General features: G+C 44.1%; 1 protein-coding gene across 1 annotated transcript; it reads left to right on the forward strand.

Moving 5' to 3' along the window:
* The first annotated feature begins 17,365 nt into the window (after positions 1 to 17,365).
* On the forward strand, positions 17,366 to 20,034 carry LOC126100664 (trypsin delta-like). The gene is made up of 2 exons (XM_049911285.1): positions 17,366 to 17,736; positions 19,547 to 20,034. The coding sequence occupies exons 1-2, from the start codon at positions 17,371 to 17,373 to the stop codon at positions 19,943 to 19,945; spliced, it is 765 nt and encodes a 254-aa protein (XP_049767242.1). The 5' UTR covers positions 17,366 to 17,370; the 3' UTR covers positions 19,946 to 20,034.
* The last annotated feature ends 285 nt before the right edge of the window (positions 20,035 to 20,319 follow it).

Below are 20,319 nucleotides of genomic sequence, written 5' to 3' on the forward strand. Positions count from 1 at the left end.
TCCGCAGCTACTCGCGCTAACCGCGGGACCACGGCACTCCTGAGTTCATACTGCCGTGGATGTTGCCTATCCTGCTCATGGACTACTCAGTTTGTATATTTTGCGTATTTTTTTCATAGTTCCACACAACTACTTCCTGTTTTCTCGATTGATCTGTGTTCAGTTTTTCAAGGCCTATCCACTGTGCCAACTTATAACTAAATCTGAGGGGAGTGCGATGGGGAGGTTCACTTTTTAGGGCCATATTTTCTCGAAGAGGCAGGTGCGTCCGGTCCTGTTACCTGTACCGTCACTGGTAATCGCTAGAATGTCTTTTGTGCAACCACACATCATTCTAGCTCTCCAACAGCGTGTGGATGGGATTATTTTTATGCAAGATAGCGCAGATCCGCACATTACAGATGCAGTTAAGCAGCTGCTGAAGCGCCATTTCGGAAATTCTAGAATTATCAGCCGCCATTTCCCTGCAGCCTGGCGTCCCGATCATATGATCTTAATCCGCATGATTTCTCGCTGTGGGGCTCTCTGAAATATGCTGTGTTCAGTGTTCCGATTGGAAACTTCCTGTACTGAAGGCATGCATTACGAAAAACGTTCTGAATGTTACCCCAGAAACACTTCGATCAGTTGTTGAACATGCTGTCTCGTGATTTTAACTTGCAGAAAACGGTGGGCGGCATATTAAACATGTTTTGCGCCAGTCACACGGAGATTAATAAACCGATTTGATGTTATGCTTTTTATGCGGTTTTTGGCCGTAGGAGAATTAAAAACCGATGTGATTGAAGCTTTGTATGCGGTTTATGGCCTCATTATAGTTAAAAACCGATTTTTCCCATGCGATGCGATTTGTGGTGAATGGGCTTACGTAACTAACAGTATCACAACACACGATTTCCCCCTCCTCCGATAATATTCGGTTGCAATTTGACGTCATTTACGTAACTAACAGTACCACACCACACGTTTTCCCCATTCTCCTATAATATTCGTTGCAATTTGACGTCATTCTGAAGAGTGGTGTTATTTTTACAGCGAGTTGAACTTTTAATTATAATCACCCTGCATACAGCGGCGCTCGACCTAGGTGCCGGCCGGCGAAGCTATTAGACCTCTACAGGCCTGGGTGGCCGAGCGGTTCAAGGCGCTACAGTCTGGAACCGTGCGACCGCTATGGTCGCAGGTTCGAATCCTGCTTCGGGCATGGATGTTTGTGACGTCCTTAGGTTAGTTAGGTTTAAGTAGTTCTAAGTTCTACGGGACTCATGACCTCAGAAGCTAAGTCCCATAGTGCTTAGAGCCATTTCTTTGTTAGACCTCTGGCTGTCTCTCCTATCCCGATAACGTATGCTGCACCTCTCATTGGACTCCCTCCCTCCGCCCACATTCTGGTCACTCCTCAAATTGAGAATGCTACTGATAACGGTTACCCAAAGAAAATTACCGAAGCAGCGAAGGTCGTTCCGGCCGCACCACAACCGTCTGATCATTCCAATGAAGCCCTGAACGTGCCACTTCCGAGTAGTGTTGCTAAATTGGAACGTTACTGAATCTTAACAACACATTGCAGCAAAAAATTCTGTAAGCTCACCGAAAAGCTACTTCCCCACAAAAAATAAGAAAGGAAAGATTGTTCATCAAGCTGCTGAGAAAATTGTTCCGCTGATGCGCTAAGAGGTCCTGCAAGTAGTACAGTGTGAGTTAACGAGCATTTCGCTCTCATTTAAGTATATGGCCGAAAGAGTCAGCCTTCAGGAATTGTGGAACGAACCCTGTCGTCCAGGACCGGGTGCCACAAAGGGCGCAGATTCACCACGTGATGGGGAAACTCACAGGCGTCTATTGTCTATTGAGGCCTAAGCGCTGTAGTGTGCGAGTGAGACAGACCAGAACCTATATCATAGGTAGAAGGATTTTGTGGCCTGGGAAGTAGGGATGTTAAGTATGACAGACCTAAGATCGGCCATAAAGGGAAACATTTATGGAAACCATTTAATTCTGTAGTAATTCAGGGAATGAAGCCATTGTAATGTTAATCTGCCATCGTCCATATATTTTCATGGTGATCCCAATAAAGCTTGACTATTGATCATATCTATAATAATTTAGGATTTTCTGTTAAAGTGAAATAACAAGTTTTGTAAGAATGACCTGAATGCTAAACTCTGAACTCTTTGGTCGATCTTAACGATCGACATTTCATATAGAAACGCATGATTAAAATGACAAATGCTGTAAATTTCAACTCAGTAACTTTATTTGTTTAAAAGACATAGTAAATTTAAATTATCAGTATTTTCAGTTAAGCATCAGATGATCATTTCCACCAAACAAAACACATTGAACGATGGCAGCATGACACCTTGTTGAGCCATTGGGTAATAGAGCATTTGATGTAAAGTTTAGTGCATAACAGTTACTTTTGTTCTTTATTTATTTATTTATGAGAAAACACATTGGCGCTAGGTTACTGCCGTGACATTCAAAGTTAAAAAGGAAATTGTATTGGTTTTATGCAAAAGAATTTAACGTTTATTGTGTAATGGATGTTATTGTTACTTTATTTAGGACGTGAAAGTCGTCAAGCTTTGATTATTTGAATAAAAATGTAAAATAATGTAGAATAAGCTGTAGCCAGTCAGATGGACGGCTTCAGGAAAGGGAACTACCCTAGTCAGTTGAACGAGGATATTCGGCTCGCGAAAGACGCGGCCGGTGACGGGTAGACGGAGTGCTGGTGCAGACGCGAAAGTGGACAGTTCTGGTCTAGACGCCAAAGAGTACAGTTCGGCTGGAGACACCAAACGGTACAGTTCGGATTGAGACGCGAAAGCAGACAGTCGGTCTTAAGGCAGCTAGGAAGTGAAATGACTTAGAAAATTGTGTGGTATCGCGGGATTAGTCTCTTAGCGGTGAGCAGCCGCGCACCTGGTGCGAACTCTACCTTTTCGCACAGTTAACGAGGTGGAGTATCGAACTTTTATTTCGCGATGAGATTGTTTATGATCGAACTGTGTCGAATGGATGTGCGCTCGAGTGTAGCAGTAACTCTAAAAATGATCACTTTCGCTATTAGTTTGCTTTCTGAATAAACATTATCCTAACCAAATCGCAACTGTGTGGCCTACCTCATTTATGGGGCGTTAATTTAGTTCCCGGTATTATTTTTACTGTTATTGTATGTTATGTTAACTTCGTATTTCCCAAATTTGCCTTCAGCCAGACAATTTAACCAAAGGCTAACAAGTGTCTAATTTTGGGCGTGTAATGCGACACGTGCGGTTCAACGCCTAGACGAGTTTGAGCCAAGATATTTCGACGAAGAGGAACCGCATGTGAGCCCGAACACCTTTGGGATGTTAGCTCGGAACAGGAATTAAATGATAGTTTGGAAGAATGTTGTAAGCAGACTTAGCCTGTCTCTCTTCACACACCAACCGCCGGTAGTGCACCCAATCGCGCGGAAGCAAAACAAAACCAAACAAAACAACACAGAACTGCGGCCCCTCACAAAGCTACTGCAGAACTCCGCAGTACAACCGCGAATGTGTTGTTCATACATGGGCGGAGGAGGCAGCGGAAGATGCGGAAATCAGAGATATTGAAATAACCTACGGATTTGCTGCCGGGTGACGTCGTCGACCGCAGCCGATATTTCGACAGAAGCACACCCTGCCATTCTCAAGACACAACTGCAAGGAGGAAGCACTCTGCAAGGGAATTTAATACCTCGGTTCCCAGAGGAGAAACAAGGAAGATACCACACACAGAAAAAGTAACCGCAGAGTCAACACAAAGATAACCAACATCAGAAATATCGATAGTGACTGTTAATCAACAGGTGAGGTAGCACTAATTCTGCCCCTCTGTTTTTTGATGAGAGACAGAGCTGGATTCCAGGCAGCATTTAAAAAAAATCCACCATCTCTGTTTATAAGGTGGCTTGATAGTTTGATGTCAAAGCTTCCTTAAAACACTATCCCAATAGGTGGACGTGCAAGCCAGAATCTCCGTGTTGTTGTATTCCATAGGATGACCGGTTTCATAGCAATGTTCTGCAATAGCGGATTTGCTCGGCTGTTTTAAGCGTGTGTGACGCTTATGTTTAATGATGTGTTGGCAGAAGAGCCAACACCGTGTTGCTAGAGGAGGCCGAAATGCACGCGTTTAAGCTCACGCAAACTGGCGTGAGGTCTGGAACAGGACAACGTAATTAATATAGCCAATAAGGTACGTTGCTGCTGGAATACTTAACTTTAATCCATAATTCGTGTACATCGGTCTGACGGTACAGGCATCACAAGATAAATAGCAATTGATAATGGCGCCTTGCTAGGTCGTAGCAAATGACGTAGCTGAAGGCTATGCTAACTATCGTCTCGGCAAATGAGAGCGTAATTTGTCAGTGAACCATCTCTAGCAAGGTCGGCTGTACAACTGGGGCGAGTGCTAGGAAGTGTCTCTAGACCTGCCGTGTGGCGGCGCTCGGTCTGCAATCACTGACAGTGGCGACTCGCGGGTCCGTCGTATACTAGCGGACCGCGGCCGATTTAAAGGCCACCACCTAGCCAGTGTGGTGTCTGGCGGTGACACCACAGTTACGCCTCACTTGCGAAGCACATGCCTTACGCTACATGATATGTTTCTTTGTAAAACTGCAAAAAACCGAAATATTGGCCGATTTAGATGTTTTACAACCTAAGAAATATGGCTGAAGTAACCTTACCATATAGTTAAGGTTCATTCCAAACAATTGACTTAAAGCTTAAAGCTCTTGACGGTACATGTTTTACAATCCCAATATAAACTGGTAATGGTGCCCTGCTAGGTCGTAGCAAATGACGTAGCTGAAGGCTATGCTAACTATCGTCTCGGCAAATGACAGCGTATTTGTCAATGTAGCATCGCTAGCAAAGTCGGCTGTACAACTGGGGCGAGTGCTAGGACGTCTCTCTAGACCTGCCGTGTGGCGACGCCCGGTCTGCAATCACTGACAGTGGCGACACGCGGGTCCGACGTATACTAGCGGACCGCGGCCGATTTAAAGGCTACCACCTAGCAAGTGTGGGGTCTGGCGGTGACACCACATTAAATACACCGGTCTTCCACAGTCCTGACTGTCTGACCACTATATGACATGCCACAACTGCAAGGAATACGATAGACACTAGCCTTACGCAAACCAAGATCATCTTTTACGGACGCCAACAGGGCCTTAATCTTAGAATGTTGTGGAAAAACACATTTCACATCATATACCCGCAAAATAAGGTAATACTGTTGGAAATGCTTCCTGCGTAAGGCAAAAAGGCCCTAGACTTAGCTGCCACTTAGTTGCTATCGTCACTCACCCGTTGCACAGAAGGCTGATAGAGCAACGCACGTTTGATCTGCCTCTCACTATAACCATTCTGACGAAAGGTGACTTGGAGATGTGATAGCTCAGCTGCCAAGCTTTCAGGGTCTGAGATAACGTGGGTCCTGTGAACCAAGGTACGAAGTACACCTTCACGCTGAGTTGGATGGTGACAACTGTCAGCTGGCCGATACGACTCAGTGAGAGTAGGCTTCCTATAAACAGAATGTCCCAACGTACCATCAGTCTTCCTTCTGACCATCACATCAAGGAAGGGAAGGCATCCATTCCTTTCCACCTCCATAGTGAACTGAATATTTGGGTGGGTTGAATTCAGGTGTTCCAAAAACCGGTTTAAATTCTCACTACCATGAGGCCAAACAAAGAAAGTATCGTCTACATATCTGAAAAAACACGCAGGTTTCAAGGTCGCTGACTCCAATGCACATTCCTCAAAGTGTAACATTACAACAGCTTAGGCGGCTGCTTTACGTTCATTCAGAATGGTTCCTGATATTGTTATTTTAACTGCGGACAAGGGAAATACCACGGTTTTGCTGAGCAAACGCGATTACATTTAAAAGATGCAGTGTCTACTTGCTGATTCGGCGTATTGCAAAATCGGTGCTGACCCTACTAAGAGTGTTGAGAGAAGGAATAATAACTACGCGATATCTTTGGTTATAGCGCTGTAATTGATACTTGGACTGGAAGTGAAATGGCGACAACGCTACTCTCGAAAAAGGGTATAATAGTCAATCTCGCTGTCAATCTCACAGATAGTACAGGGATCGCTTTCACTGTCTACAACAACCGGAAAAATATGTAATTGTCTCCCTCCTCAGAGTTCATTATGATAACATCATGATTTTAATCGTGTTCTACGTCCAGAGAATCAAGTCGCTAATTGTAACTAGTCTGATGAGTTAGAATACATTATTAAGCAGTTCCATGCAGCTGACAGGTGGAAGCACAAAAACAGTGACGCGTCTTGTTTTACATTCATTACTAACTGTTCGGCAAGTTGCTTTGATAGGATATAAATATCTAATAACTGCCGGTCGGTGTGGCCGAGCGGTTCTAGGCGCTTCAGTCTGGAACCGCGCGACAGCTACGGTCGCAGGTTCGAATCCTGCCTCGGGCATGGATGTGTGTGAAGTCCTGAGGTTAGTTCGGTTTAAGTAGTTCTGAGTTCTAGGGGACTGATGACCTCAGATGTAAAGTCCCATAGTGCTCAGAGCCATTTGAACCATTTGAACTTAAAGACTAATATCCGGCGAGCGTAACTGTGGCGCACCAGCTTTACTGACCACGCTGAATTTATTATACACAATTAATATGGAAATACAGGGTACTTACCGCGCTAGAAGTTACTGTTAGCTGAACGCTGCATACTTGCAAGATGGCGAATGCCGCGATCGTTTCCACAAAACGTGGCAGAAATGCATACAAATTCAGGTCGTACACTTCTTTCTTCACTTGGTGGCTAAAATGCGCGAAACCACGATTAAGGAAAATATTAATTGACTATTCGCGGAGAAAAGTATTTCTGGTAGAGAAAAAAGCCGGGTTTTATTTCCTGTGTCTGCGGGACCTGTACAAACTGGACGCCTCTGTCGTTGAAGATTATGTTACCATCAGACGAATCAGATCCAAAATTTTCGCTCTGAGGCGAAAACTGAAGGATTCCAAATGCGTGCGTGCGAGAAAGCAGGGTGCTATTTTAGGTGACGAAACATTAACATCTTATGCCATGCGCAAACAGAAGAGGAGACACAAAAATTATCACAGAAATTAAAAGAACTGAGAGGACCTCACAACAAAGAATGACATTAAAAAAGAAATCTACGGCCATCTTGCTCATCTGATGTCCGGCAATGCTGTTAATTGCGAAGCACGAGAAGAACTATTACAAAATCCTCAAGCCAGGCTTATATCAGTGCCATCTCGGATCTTATAATAGAGACTGAAGATGCAGATCCACTAACCGCAATTGCGCAGAATCCCAAAAACAAAGCGCCGGGCCTTGCGGCGTTCAGCAGAGTTTTACCAGGTAATCCAGACGCAAATATAATCTAAATTGATCTTCGCATCTACTGAATCAATTATTTCTGATAAAAACCTCCCAAAGGAATTTTTGTAAGATATTGTCGTGCTAGATCCGAAACACACGCAAAGCATTCAGTACAAAAACCTACGACAAATTAGTCTCGTGAACAGTGATTACAAATGTATAGCTGGCGTTCTTACCCGAAGACTAAAACTATAATGCGTAAGGTAACCGGCCCATATCAAACTAAGGTGGGTAACGACAGATCAATTATACAAACTGTTTGCCAATATATGGTCTTCATACCGACGGCAGATGTTTTCAGACTTCAGTGCGTTATAATTTCAGTTGATTTCGAGAACGCTTTCGATAATGTGAGCCAACAGTACCTTCTCAAAACAAAGACAGCACTGGATTCTCTCCGGGTTTTATCATAACCATTGGTAGAATTCTGAAGAACAGTACATCAAAAATCATCATTATTGATCAGATAACCTGGCAAATTGCTTTCACGTGTTCGGTGCGATCCTATGTCAGTGGCCTGGTTTGCCATTGCCTTTGAGGTCCTCATAGCTACTCTGCAGAAAAATGTACGAGGGCTGCATATAAACTACCAGAATGTCATATGTAAGACATACACAGATGACGCGGGCTCTCGGTCAGCGCCGGCCGTTGTGGCCGAGCGGTTCTAGGCGCTTTAGTCTGGTTCCACGCGACCGCTACGGTCGCAGGTTCGAATCCTGCCTCGGGCATGGATGTGTGTGATGTCCTTAAGTTAGTTAGGTTTAAGTAGTTCTTAGTTCTAGGGGACTGATGACCTCCGATGTTAAGTTCCATAGTGCTCAGAGCCATTTTTTTTTCTCGATCAGCGGTTACAATGACATGAGTGACTGTCATCGACAAATATGAAGTTACCTCAGGTGTGTAGCTAAGCAAAATTAAATAGTGTATCATGAAAGTAGGCCATGGAATATCTTTACAAAACGCAGGAGACCTCAATATTCTCACCCATATGCTAATTCTAAGAGACGACTATAGGTCTAATGTAACGTATACTACAGCTGCAAACATTAGAAAATTCTTGCCAGCGCGCGAGTCAGCGACATAGAATATAGTGTGAGGAGACGTGAGTACATCCTAAAGGCACCCTTTGCACATATGCACATCGTCTCTAAAGTCAGTTGTTATTGTTGTCGTTTTTGCAGCATCTGGAGTGTGCTCAACATCGCATTTATCAGCGGCGTTTTGCTGACTCTGTGAGACCTAAAATAAACCAGAGGACTACATACGCCCCCTTGTACTGTTATTTGCTTGAACACACAGGACTTCCCTGAACGGTACAATGGAACGAGGCAGACCATTACAGACCATAATATTTGATCTGGACAGCCACAAAGAGGCAAGTGAAGAAAATAAGTCTGGCGGATCATAAAAACAGTAACTGGATCAGCTAGTCGTTCTCTATCATACTAAAAGCTTCAGCCTAAGAACTTAGGTAGAAGGGAATACAAAACACAAAATCGCAAAACACGTGCCACATTCAGCTCACTATCACCTATAAATGAAGGCGGGTCTGTCTGTAAACCAGCTTGAACCATCTTGTCATTATATAAACTACGGTCGGTTAAAATGTGCGACCTGCAATCAGCTCACCACATGCATCACAAGCAGGCGGTTCTTAACGTCTGACAAGGAAGCAATGGGACAAGAGGCTGTGTGCCGTTCGAAGTCGCATTAAAAATACTTCATCAATTCTAATTGGTCGGGAGGAGCTGCACCATGGCCTCACTATTTTATTGATCGCTACTTATTTTCCGTTACGCCCAGTCGCTCTTCCTGCCAAAGACGCATGACAGACCTTCGCAGCAATGAACAGCGCAGTGCAATTCGTCCTTGTCCGTCGTGCATTTTCTGAACAATTTTACCTGCTATAGCTTTTTGATGTAGAAGATAACCCCAAAACATAGGGGTATCTGATTCCTTGAAATGTATTTCCTGAAGGAACGCACACACACAAACACTCACACACTCGCACGCACACACCCATAACTTAAACACACGCACACACTGGTCTGGTCCGTGTGAGGAACTTTAGTTCATCCACAGAAATTCTGAATCCATTTTAATTCCACTGCAGGATGTCTATTACCTATTGTGAAAGCTTGTCTACCCTTTCTCTTTGCACCTTGGCAGGGAAGCGAGGTTCAAAAAATTTTTCAAATGGCTCTGAGCACTATGGGACTTAACATCTTAGGTCATCAGTCCCCTAGAACTTAGAACTACTTAAACCTAACTAACCTAAGGACATCACACACATCCATGCCCGAGGCAGGATTCGAACCTGCGACCGTAGCAGTCGCGCGGTTCCGGACTGAGCGCCTAGAACCGCGAGACCACCGCGGCCGGCGGAAGCGAGGTCATTGGTGGTGGACTAGTAGGGCCATGTGGGTTGACGATTGGAACCACATTCATAGCCAAATCGTCAACAGCAGCAGTAGTAACCAGTTCCACTGCCGGCTCTTTAGGTACTGTTCTACTGGACTTTGACTTGGTCTTTGTGGCGGCTTTCCCTTGTTAAACTGAATCATGGGAAGATCCCTGAATGAGTGTACCAGTCAGTGCCGGTGGGACAGTTGCTGCTGTGGCTAGTGGCTCCACATTGTCAGTCTGAGAAGTCTGTGTAACTGAATCTCTGGCAAGCGCAGTGTTACCATAGCCAGGTTGTTGCCATGTGCAGCAATAGGAGCACGTGTTGGCAGTGACAGTTGTTACTTCCGTTTGTGTCGTTAGACTAACTACGGGCTCTTTCGCAGTTCATGGAAATGAGGTAGTAAACAATGGGGGCTGTATGGATTCAAACAGCCTCTTCACTTCGGGAGGTGGCATTCGACGTGTAACCAAGCTCTTGAAATTTCTTTTCGTCCCTTTAGATAGCGCACTTTCTACTCCAGACTGGATGTGACTTAGAGCGATTAACACGTGATGTCCCTTCGCTACTGACTACAGGTTACGTTGGAGCATGTCAGAGGCGTTAGAGACCGGTAACCTTTCTTACACCAGTATCTTCATTGTAGTTAATGAACCAACCGCTATATAAGGTACATGTATTCTATGATTTATTTCAGCTTGGGCTATTAAATACATTGGTTCTGGTTTCAGAGATTTGATCTGTTCGTGACGACAGAGCGCCATCAATTCGTTGTTTGGTTCGACGCATGGAAAGTTCTCCACTGGTTAGGGTCGGAATTTTGGTTCAACACTGAAATTTTCATAATTTATTTCCGGATTTAGCATGAGCCCTCCTAGCATACAATGACAGTATGTGACGGTTTCGACCCCCAGACAGAAAGAGATATTTTCGTCTCATCGTTACAGAGTCACACATGTCACTCTTAGATAATGGGGAAAATAATTTGATAGTTACGATACTTTGGTGTATTGTCAACGACGATATGTGTTGGGCTCGATTCCCAATAATCACTGCACTCTTCGTCATGTCACTTATGGTCTAAACAAGAGCACTTCTCGCTTCTGGTGAAAGAAATATGTATTTTGTATCCACTCTTGCTTACAAAACAACGAAGACAGGAGCCGGTTTCGATTGTGGGGAAAGTAGAAATTATTAATTCCCTCATCACTGTAGATCCAAGCAGCACCCTACTGCTGAGAAAATTCGATATCTGGAATCAGACTGAATCTGCATAACACTCGGATTAGATGCTGGGTTCAACTTTCCAAGCAAAGCCTACAACACGTCATTTCATGTTTGTTGCTTGGAAATGAAACCATATTTAACATCTTTCGCGGACTGTTAGCAGGGACAACAGTTTCTAGACAGTTGTCCCGACCCTACACAGAAATTTTTGTCATGTAATTTAAAGTTCAGGTTTTCTACCTGATACTGTTTAAAAATATGTTATAATGCGTCCCTCGGAAACTAGCCAGAAATGACGATCGGGCCGTGATCTGATCTCGGTGAGGCTCGAATTTATTACTTTGTTAGTACTGGGCCTCTGTCTTTATGCAGAAGAAAACAGTTCGACATGCTATTTAAAGTTCAAACATAAGCACAGTGAGCCGTGGGAAAAAATTGTTGTTTTGAAGAGTGCGCCGCAGCGCCGCAGTGCGTTTCTGGCGGTGACGCCGCTGTGGTAATCGCAGCCTTGGTGTCTCCCTCTGGTGGGAAAGTGGAAAGGTTGCCTGTTCACGTGCTTTTAAGGGGCGTTATCAGCTCGGCAGGGCGGTCAGTCGGAGTGAGTTTGGGTCAGTCTCGCGTCACCAGTTGCTGGTCTGTCTCTCGTTTGCATTAGTGCGGCAGTCAGTGTCTGTCTGTCGTCGGAGTGCTATTATGTCTGTCGTTTGGATCAAACTTTAAAGCCAGAAAATGAGAGTCTTGCCACTCCGTCAGTAACAGAACTCAAAAAAATGGCTCTGAGCACTATAGGACTCAACTGCTGTGGTCATCAGTCCCCTAGAACTTAGAACTATTTAAACCTAACTAACCTAAGGACATCACACAGACCCATGCCCGAGGCAGGATTCGAACCTGCGACCGTAGCAGCAGCGCGGCTCCGGACTAGAGCGCCTAGAACCGCACGGCCACCACGGCCGGCTAACAGAACTCAGCTAGTGGTCGCCCAGTCGTTGCTAAGTTCCTGCATCTAAGTCTGCGCGTTACGCCGCCAGTCTGCTCGAGCTGCTCGAGCAACGGTCATTGGCGGTTGGATCGATCGGTTGGTCGGTCGCGCACTGAGACACGAGATGACTTGTCCGCCTTGAGCGTCGGCGCATGTGAGGTCCCCACGTGAGTCCAGTGGGCAGCGCCATATAAAAAGGGGTAGTGGCTTCGCGGTTCACACGAGGGCAAAAGGAGCGAAACCACGACATCCGGCTGGCCGGGGTGAGCTGCGACGCCATGAGACAGGAGATCGGCGCACCTTCCTGCGTCCGTTGAAGCGGCTGGCATCGGACGGTCCGGGAGAGCGTTCGGGGGTTCTGCGCCAGGTCTTCGCCAGAAATCGCAGTTTATTAGAAGTTAAGTGATTGGAGATATGATGTTTCATTTACCTGTTAAATCTATTTGTTTTCTTGGTGAGGTCACCAGCGGCTTGTTTTGATGTCGTCCCACCATTCTTCTCCGTATGCCCACCCGCGGGACGGTGGTTATTTGTGAAAAGGGTGGTCCGTCTTTCCCTTGTGGAATTGGGGACGTTAAGAGCAATCTGCGGCTCGGTTTGTTCAGTAAACCCCCCCCCCAACGCCCCCTGTCAATCTCCCATGCGTTAATAGCTGCCTCTGACATGTTTGTCAGATTCGGTGTTAACGAATTTATTGCTTAAAGGCCGAATTCTTGAAATATGTTTTTATCTTGCCTATCATCTTGCGAGGTGGTATGTGTGTAATGTAGATCATGTTGTACATTTTATGCAAGTCTGCATTTTATTGGTTTTATTTAAATAGTCATTTTAGGTTATAAAGTTGTCACCCTTTCACCGTAAGAGTCGTTTAAAAGGAATTTCACTTTCGGTGCAAATAATTTGAGTGTTGTACCATTTCCATCCCTCCTACGGGGAGCATAGTTAACGTGTTTGTGTGAATTGTTAAAAAATTTTTTGTTTAAATTAATCTGGTGTGTTGCAGATTTGCACCAGTGTACTTTTTCAGAGGTTGTTGTGACCGGTCATGACTACGTCCGTGTTGAAAGGGAGCAGGCAAGGTTCTCAGCCCGAAGGCTCATACTGTTAGTATTGTTCTTTCTGCCTCTAAATAAAATAGGAACTTGATGTTTCGTGGGTGCTTTTCTGCTTATAATTTTAAATCTGTTTTTGAAAAAGCTTTTAGGAATAAAATTCACATTTGTTAAAGGTAATTTCATTTTCCATCAGTTAGTTCCGGACAACTACTTCCACGCTCACCTAGTGTGATTAAATGTGTTAATGTTCCTGATGAATCGCTAGTAAATAACGTAAATTCTTTAAGAAAAGATTTTGAAAGTAAAATTACGGTTCACACAGGAACGTTCATATTTATAACTTTTACTTTCAGCGTAGCCTCGTGTTGCATAAAAAGTGGTTTTCGAATTATAACAGACCAATGTGCAAACATGAAGATAATGTAATCACTAGTGATGCGTTGTTAATGATGGAGTTTCGACAGGTTAAAAAAAAAACAATGCTTCAAATGGCTCTGAGCACTATGGGACTTAACATCTGAGGTCATCAGTCCCCTAGAACCTAAGGACATCACACACAACATGCCCAAGGCAGGATTCGAACCTGCGACCGTAGCGGTCGCGCGGTTCCAGACTGAAGCGTCTAGAAGCGCTCGGCCACTCCGGCCGGCTAGTTTCGACAGGGCTTCCGATTTTGATGGGTACTTAGCTCATTATTCAGTTGATGCAAAAGCACTCGCTTAGTGAACAACGGCTCATACGTGGTTCGGAAACGTTTTAGACAGCAAGAGATGGTAATCATAGATATTTGGGAGTACAGATATCCTTGCAAATCAGTTACTCGCAAGCACTTTTGGGTAAGGATTATGGAATAACTGATATGTCAGAGATTCGGGCATTATTTACGTCACAGACTAATGATAGTGGTAAAAGAAATGTCCCTTATAGTAATAAATTTGAGTGTATGAGGGTTAGGGATTTACTCAGGTGTCCCCCTGATGCTAATAGTATTGTGCTATTTATTTTCACCTGGAGTTAATTGCCTTACAGAACAGTGTTTTCTAGAGGTCACTTTTTGTATAGCTACCATTCAGTATAGTTAAGCGACAGTATCGAAATGACTATGGAGGAACTCCAAAATAGTTTACGTTATGTAGCCCTGACGCTTCGATAGCCTACCAAATTACCTAATTCATGATAACTCACGGCGTGCTCCACGAAACTAATTAATAGTTTAATCAACATGTGACATATCTTTTCCCCTATATTCTAAGCCATAACTGTTCGTATGGTATGTACGCTACCAATTAATATATACAGGGAGGTCCATTGATCGTGACCGGGCCAAATATCTCACGAAATAAGAGTCAAACGAAAAGACTACAAAGATCGAAACTTGTCTAGCTTGAAGTGGGAAACCAGAAGGCGCTATGGTTGGCCCGCTAGATGGCGCTGCCATAGGTCAAACGGCAATCCACCGCGTTTTTTAAAACTGGAACCCAAATTTTTTATTACATATTCGTGTAGTACGTAAAGAAATATGAATGCTTTAGTTGGACCTCATATTTTGCTTCGTGATAGATGGCGCTGTAATAGTCACAAACACATGGCTCACAGTTTTAGACGAACAGATGGTAAGAGGTAGGTTTTTAAAATTAAAATACCGAACGTAGGTACGTCTGAACATTTTATTTTGGTTGTTCCTGTTTGATACATACTTTTGTGAACTTATCATTTCTGAGAACGCATGCTGTTAGAGCGTGATTACCTGTAAGTACCACATTAATGCAATAAATGCTCAAAATGATGTCCGTCAACCTCAATGCATTTGGCAATACGTGTAACGACATTCCTCTCAACAGCTAGTAGTTCGCCTTCCGTAATGTTCGCACTTGCATTGACAATACGCTGATTCATGTTGTCAGGTGTTGTCGGTGGATCACGATGGTAAATATTCTTCAACTTTCCCCACAGCAAGAAATCCTGGGACGTAGGATCCGGTGAACGTGCGACGACCAACCCACCTGTTATGAAATATGCTATTCAATACCTCTTCAACCAGACGCGAACTGTGTGCCGAACATCCATCATGTTGGAAGTATATCGCCATTTAGTCATGCAGTGAAACATCTTGTAGTACCAGCGGTAGAACATTAGGTAGGAAATCAGCATACATTGCACCATTTAGATTGCCATCGATAAAATGGGGGCCGATTGTCCTTCCTCCCATAATGCCGCACCATACATTAACCCGCCAAGGTCGCTAATGTTCCACTATTCACAGCCATCGTGGATTTTACGTTGCCGAATAGTGCATGTTATGACGGTTTACGTTACCGCTGTTTATGAATGACGCATCGTCGCTAAATAGAAAGCGTGCAAAAAAATCTGTCATCGTCCCGTAATGTCTCTTGTGCCCCGTGGCAGAACTGTACACGACGTTCAAAATCGTCGCCATGCGATTGCTGGTGCATAGAAATATGGTACATGTGCAATTGATGTTGATGTAGCATTCTCAACACCGATGTTTTTGAGATTCCTGATTCTCGCGCAATTTGTCTGCTATTGATATGCGGAATAGCCGCGACAGCAGCTAAAACACCTATTTGGACATCATCATTTGTTGCACTTCGTGGTTGACGTTTCACATGTGGCTGAACACTTCCTGTTTCCTTAAATAACGTAACTATCCGGCGAACGTTCCGAACATTTGGATGATGTCGTCCAGGATACCGAGCAGCATACATAGCACACGCCCGTTGGGCATTTTGTTCACAATAGCCATACATCAATATCGTCCTTATCCGCAATTGGTAAACGGCCCATTTTAACACTGGTAATGTATCACGAAGCATATACCGTCCACACTGGCGGGATGTTACGTGATACCACGTACTTATGCGTTTTTGACTATTACAGCGCCATCTATCAGAAAGCCAAAAAAGTGGACCAAATAAAACATTCATATTTCTTCACGTACTACACGAATATGTAATAAAAATGGAGGTTCCTATATAAAAAGCGCAGTTGATATCCGTTTGATGTATGGCAGTGCCATCTAGCGGGCCAACCATAGCGCCATCTGGTTTCCCCCTTCCAGCTAGACCAGTTTCGTTCTGTGTAGTTTTTTCGTTTGATGCTTATTTCGTGAGACATTTGGCCCGGTCAGTATCAATTGACCCTGTATATTAATTTATTACGTCACTGTCGCTTAAAATCGTCTGACATTAGTACAGAAACACGGTGTTTATTAATGTGTTCCACGCCTGTACCTCACAGCGACGGGTCTTTTGTTTCATTTTTCTGACGTCATATCTACTGAACTATGTGTCGTAGAATGACATAAACTTGTAGGTACATTCAGCGGCATGTGTGGACACTGTCGGCAACATGTGTTGAGACTGGAATTGGTAATAACGAAGTAATTAATTTAAATGTCATGCACTATGTGGCGGTTTGTCAGTGTATGACATCATATCTCCTCAAATATATGTCGTAAAATGATGTACAGTATTACAAGTACATTCAGTGATACATGTGCATATAGCCTGCAAAAATGTTTCCAGGAGCCAGTTGTTAGTTAAAAAGTAGTAAATGCCTCATACGACATTTTTACTGCATGAAGAGCGGAAAAGTAGTGAGGCATAAAAAGTTTTACTTTTATCTTTTGCACCCGTCAGAGAGGAACAGATTTCGTAGTTTGAAATTATGTGTAAGGTCTGTTGCAAGTCGCTACGTGCTCTCATTCTCAAATACTGAGTGAATAATATCTGAAACCAAGCAGCTTTCTCTCTGACAATCTTGATGGTGTACCAGATTAAAAGGAAAGTGAGATGTTTTTAACTGATCTGTATTGCCTTACATCCAGTGATGATGGTCTATGACCGACCCAGTGGATTAGATATAGGTCAAATAAAGCAGTTGATGATAAAAATGAATTTTCTCAAGTATTCAACTATTGATGTGCAGTCTTCTTTGAACAGACCTTCAATTTTTTAGTCTTGCATCACAGATACCAATCACCAGTTATTTTCCGTGCATTACTGACAACTGAAGGAAAACCATGTACCGTTTGAATTAATTATCTTAATTACTTATACATGATTGAGACGACATCTCCGGAAATACCGGTGCAGCAACTTATCTCGCTCGATAAAACAGCACCATTAACTTTTTCTCAATGAGCGAGAATTCCCGAACGCTGATAAGACACTGCCAATTATTTCTGACTTTGCAAGTCTTAACAGTATATATAGGGTGCGGCGCCAGCAGCCCGCAGCCACCGCCTCCAGAATGCAGCGCCTCGCCCTCTTGCTCGTGTGTCTGCTCGGCTCTGCCGTAGCGTTGCCGGCCCGCACCAGGCTCTGGAGCAGGGGCAACAGCCGCATCATCGGAGGAAGCAACGCCAACATCGCCAACTACCCGTGGCAGCTGTCCTTCCAGTATGGCGGTTCGCACATCTGCGGAGCCTCCATCATCAGCTCCAGCTGGGCGCTGACGGCCGCTCACTGTGTGGACGGTATGAGCCTCCTGCTGATGACTTTCAGAGCCGGATCGTCTATCCGTGGGAGCGGTGGCACCGTCCTGAGGGCCTCCTCTGGCTACATGCACGCGTCGTACGACAGCGACACGGTGGACTACGACGTAGCCGTCGTTCAGGTGAGTGACTCGCTAAGGCCTATTTTTACGTCATTTCCTATATAATTAGGACTATGGTGCGGAATATGAAAAAAATGTTTGAAGTGTGCAAGGTAAAACCGTTCTGAAGCACAAGGTGATCAAAACACCACGTTAGAATATTGTCAACATCTGTTTTGATGGAATATGCCTTACCATTCTTATTGGACTCGCATTCGGGAGGATGACGGTTCAATCCTGCGTCCGGCCATCCTGATTTAGGTTTTCCGTGATTTCCCTGAATCACTCCAGGCAATCGCCGAGATGGTTCCTCTGAAAGGGCACGGCCGACTTCCTTCCCTAATCCGATGAGACCGATGACCTCGCTGTCTGGTCTCCTTCCCCACACAACCCCAACCCTTACAATTCTTCTTATTTAGGGAGAGCTGACGAAGTCAGTTGTAAAGGGACGTGCCGTTTTGCTGCATTGTTGAAATCAATAGGCACTTTATATTTTTCACGTGTATGAACAACTTCAAAGACGTGTGTTATGCTATATTAAACAATACTTTACGAAACAGAGATCGAATACTATTCCATTGTATCCGTAACGTACTTGCACGATCATGAAACAGCAATGAACGTTGGTAACAGATAACTCTACTATGCTTACGGTGGGTAGGTGACTGTGTTGTTTCTAACACTAGTGGCAGTACAAAACATCTATTTTGAGACTGTTTACCTTCTTAAAGGTTTTAAAACGCTACAGAACGTCTTCTTTAAGGAGTTCTGCAGATTGGGATGACCAGTTTTGTGTGCGTCTATGATACGGTGCCATACATAATTAAGGATAAAACTTGTAAAGAGCATACAGAAATACTGAGACCGCAAAATTTTAAGGACTGATACACTATCCACTACAGCTATGTACCCAGTGTATGATTCGGATTCTACAAGCAGTGCATCATCTTACATGTCATTGAATTTACTGTCCTTGAAGCCACTAGTTCAACATATAGGGAACCAAATTCTGACAGACACAAAGAAAGTGTGATAGAATAGCTTACTTTCAAAATGCACTTAGTTTGCTGGATAGTGCGGAAAGCATTTCCAAGTGTATTTAATGGCTGTGGTGATTTCTACAGATAACTGATATCCTTCGATTATTCCAGGAAAATGTTGAGATCATAGACACTTTCGGTGGAGATTAGCAACTCAGGTACAATAGTTTACCTGTAACTGATTAAACGTGAATTGGAAGTGCTGTGAAGGGAATGAGTCGTTTCATTCTAATGCTAAACACTACTGCATAACAATAAATGTAAATAACAAGTGCAATTATAACCAATGAAGGCAAATAATTCATTTACATTACGATGTACAATATGCTCAAATCAGGAGTATTTCCCTGTTGTGACCTATTTGACAATAATTTTCCATTATTTGCGAAACATATCATTTACGGCTTACTGAAAAAATTGAAGAATTGAGAGACACACTGATACGACGATACGACTGTAGCCTGTAATAGGTATTAAAGTAAATGAAAATTAGTTGAAGAAGCAAAACTATACTAGGTGATGGAATTCTATAGGCTCAACTATCAAACAATGACTTTAGAGAATTCATACATCTGTTAGACAACACGTCAATTAGCTGCCTACATCGTTACTATCAGACAGAGATCATAAGCTATCAGCATCGAATTTCCGGTGTTTCTAGACAGACCCTACATTATCATTCCAGCTGTGAATGAAATAAGCATGCAGTGGATAATTCTATATTAAGATCCTGTACCATTATATCGGTGCCCTTCAGACACAAATAAAAATTGCTTCCTCTCCTGCTCCAGGTGTCTGGATCCCTGCTCGGTACGAACGCCCAGGCCGTTAGCCTCCCATCCGACGGCTACGACCCCGCCGGAGGCCTGGCCGTGACCGTCACTGGCTGGGGATCCACGTACACAGACGGCCCGGCCCCGAGCAACCTGCAGAAGCTGGACATCAGCATCGTGGCGCGCTCCACCTGCCAGAGCATCTTCGCCAACGTGAACACCGTGACGGCCCGCATGGTGTGTGCCGGCAGCGCGGGCCAGAGCGTGTGCAGCGGAGACTCGGGCGGCCCCCTGGTCAGCGGCAGCACGCAAGTGGGCATCGTCTCCTGGGGGGTCAGCCCCTGCGAGGCCAGCCCCGGCGTCTACGCCAACGTCGGAAACCTGCGCTCCTGGATCCGCTCTGCAGCAGGTGTCTAAGGCCTTCTGGGTCACAGCTGCTCTCTACAATGTGCATCTGCACGTTTTGACAAGAATGTTCCTGTTGTATACAAGACGAATTTTCACAAATAAATGACTATACCAATTATCGAATTTTTGTTATTGGCGGAGATACAGTAGAGAATCCTATGAATCCTTAGTGAACATAAACTTTATAACTGATTATCACAACTGAAGTACATGCAAAAAATTAAAACAAAATTTTTTACTTGTGCGAGTCAAGTCTGTAGACGAAATCTACAGAACACACAGTCGAATCTCAGTGAGGGAACACATTCACGCGTAAGCTGGGTCCAACTCATTTAATGTTTCAAGGAGTAATACAGACCAACAGAAAAGAGTCACAGCACCAA

The sequence above is a fragment of the Schistocerca cancellata genome, chromosome 9, assembly GCF_023864275.1.
Source record: "Schistocerca cancellata isolate TAMUIC-IGC-003103 chromosome 9, iqSchCanc2.1, whole genome shotgun sequence".
Taxonomy (NCBI): Eukaryota; Metazoa; Arthropoda; class Insecta; order Orthoptera; family Acrididae; genus Schistocerca; species Schistocerca cancellata.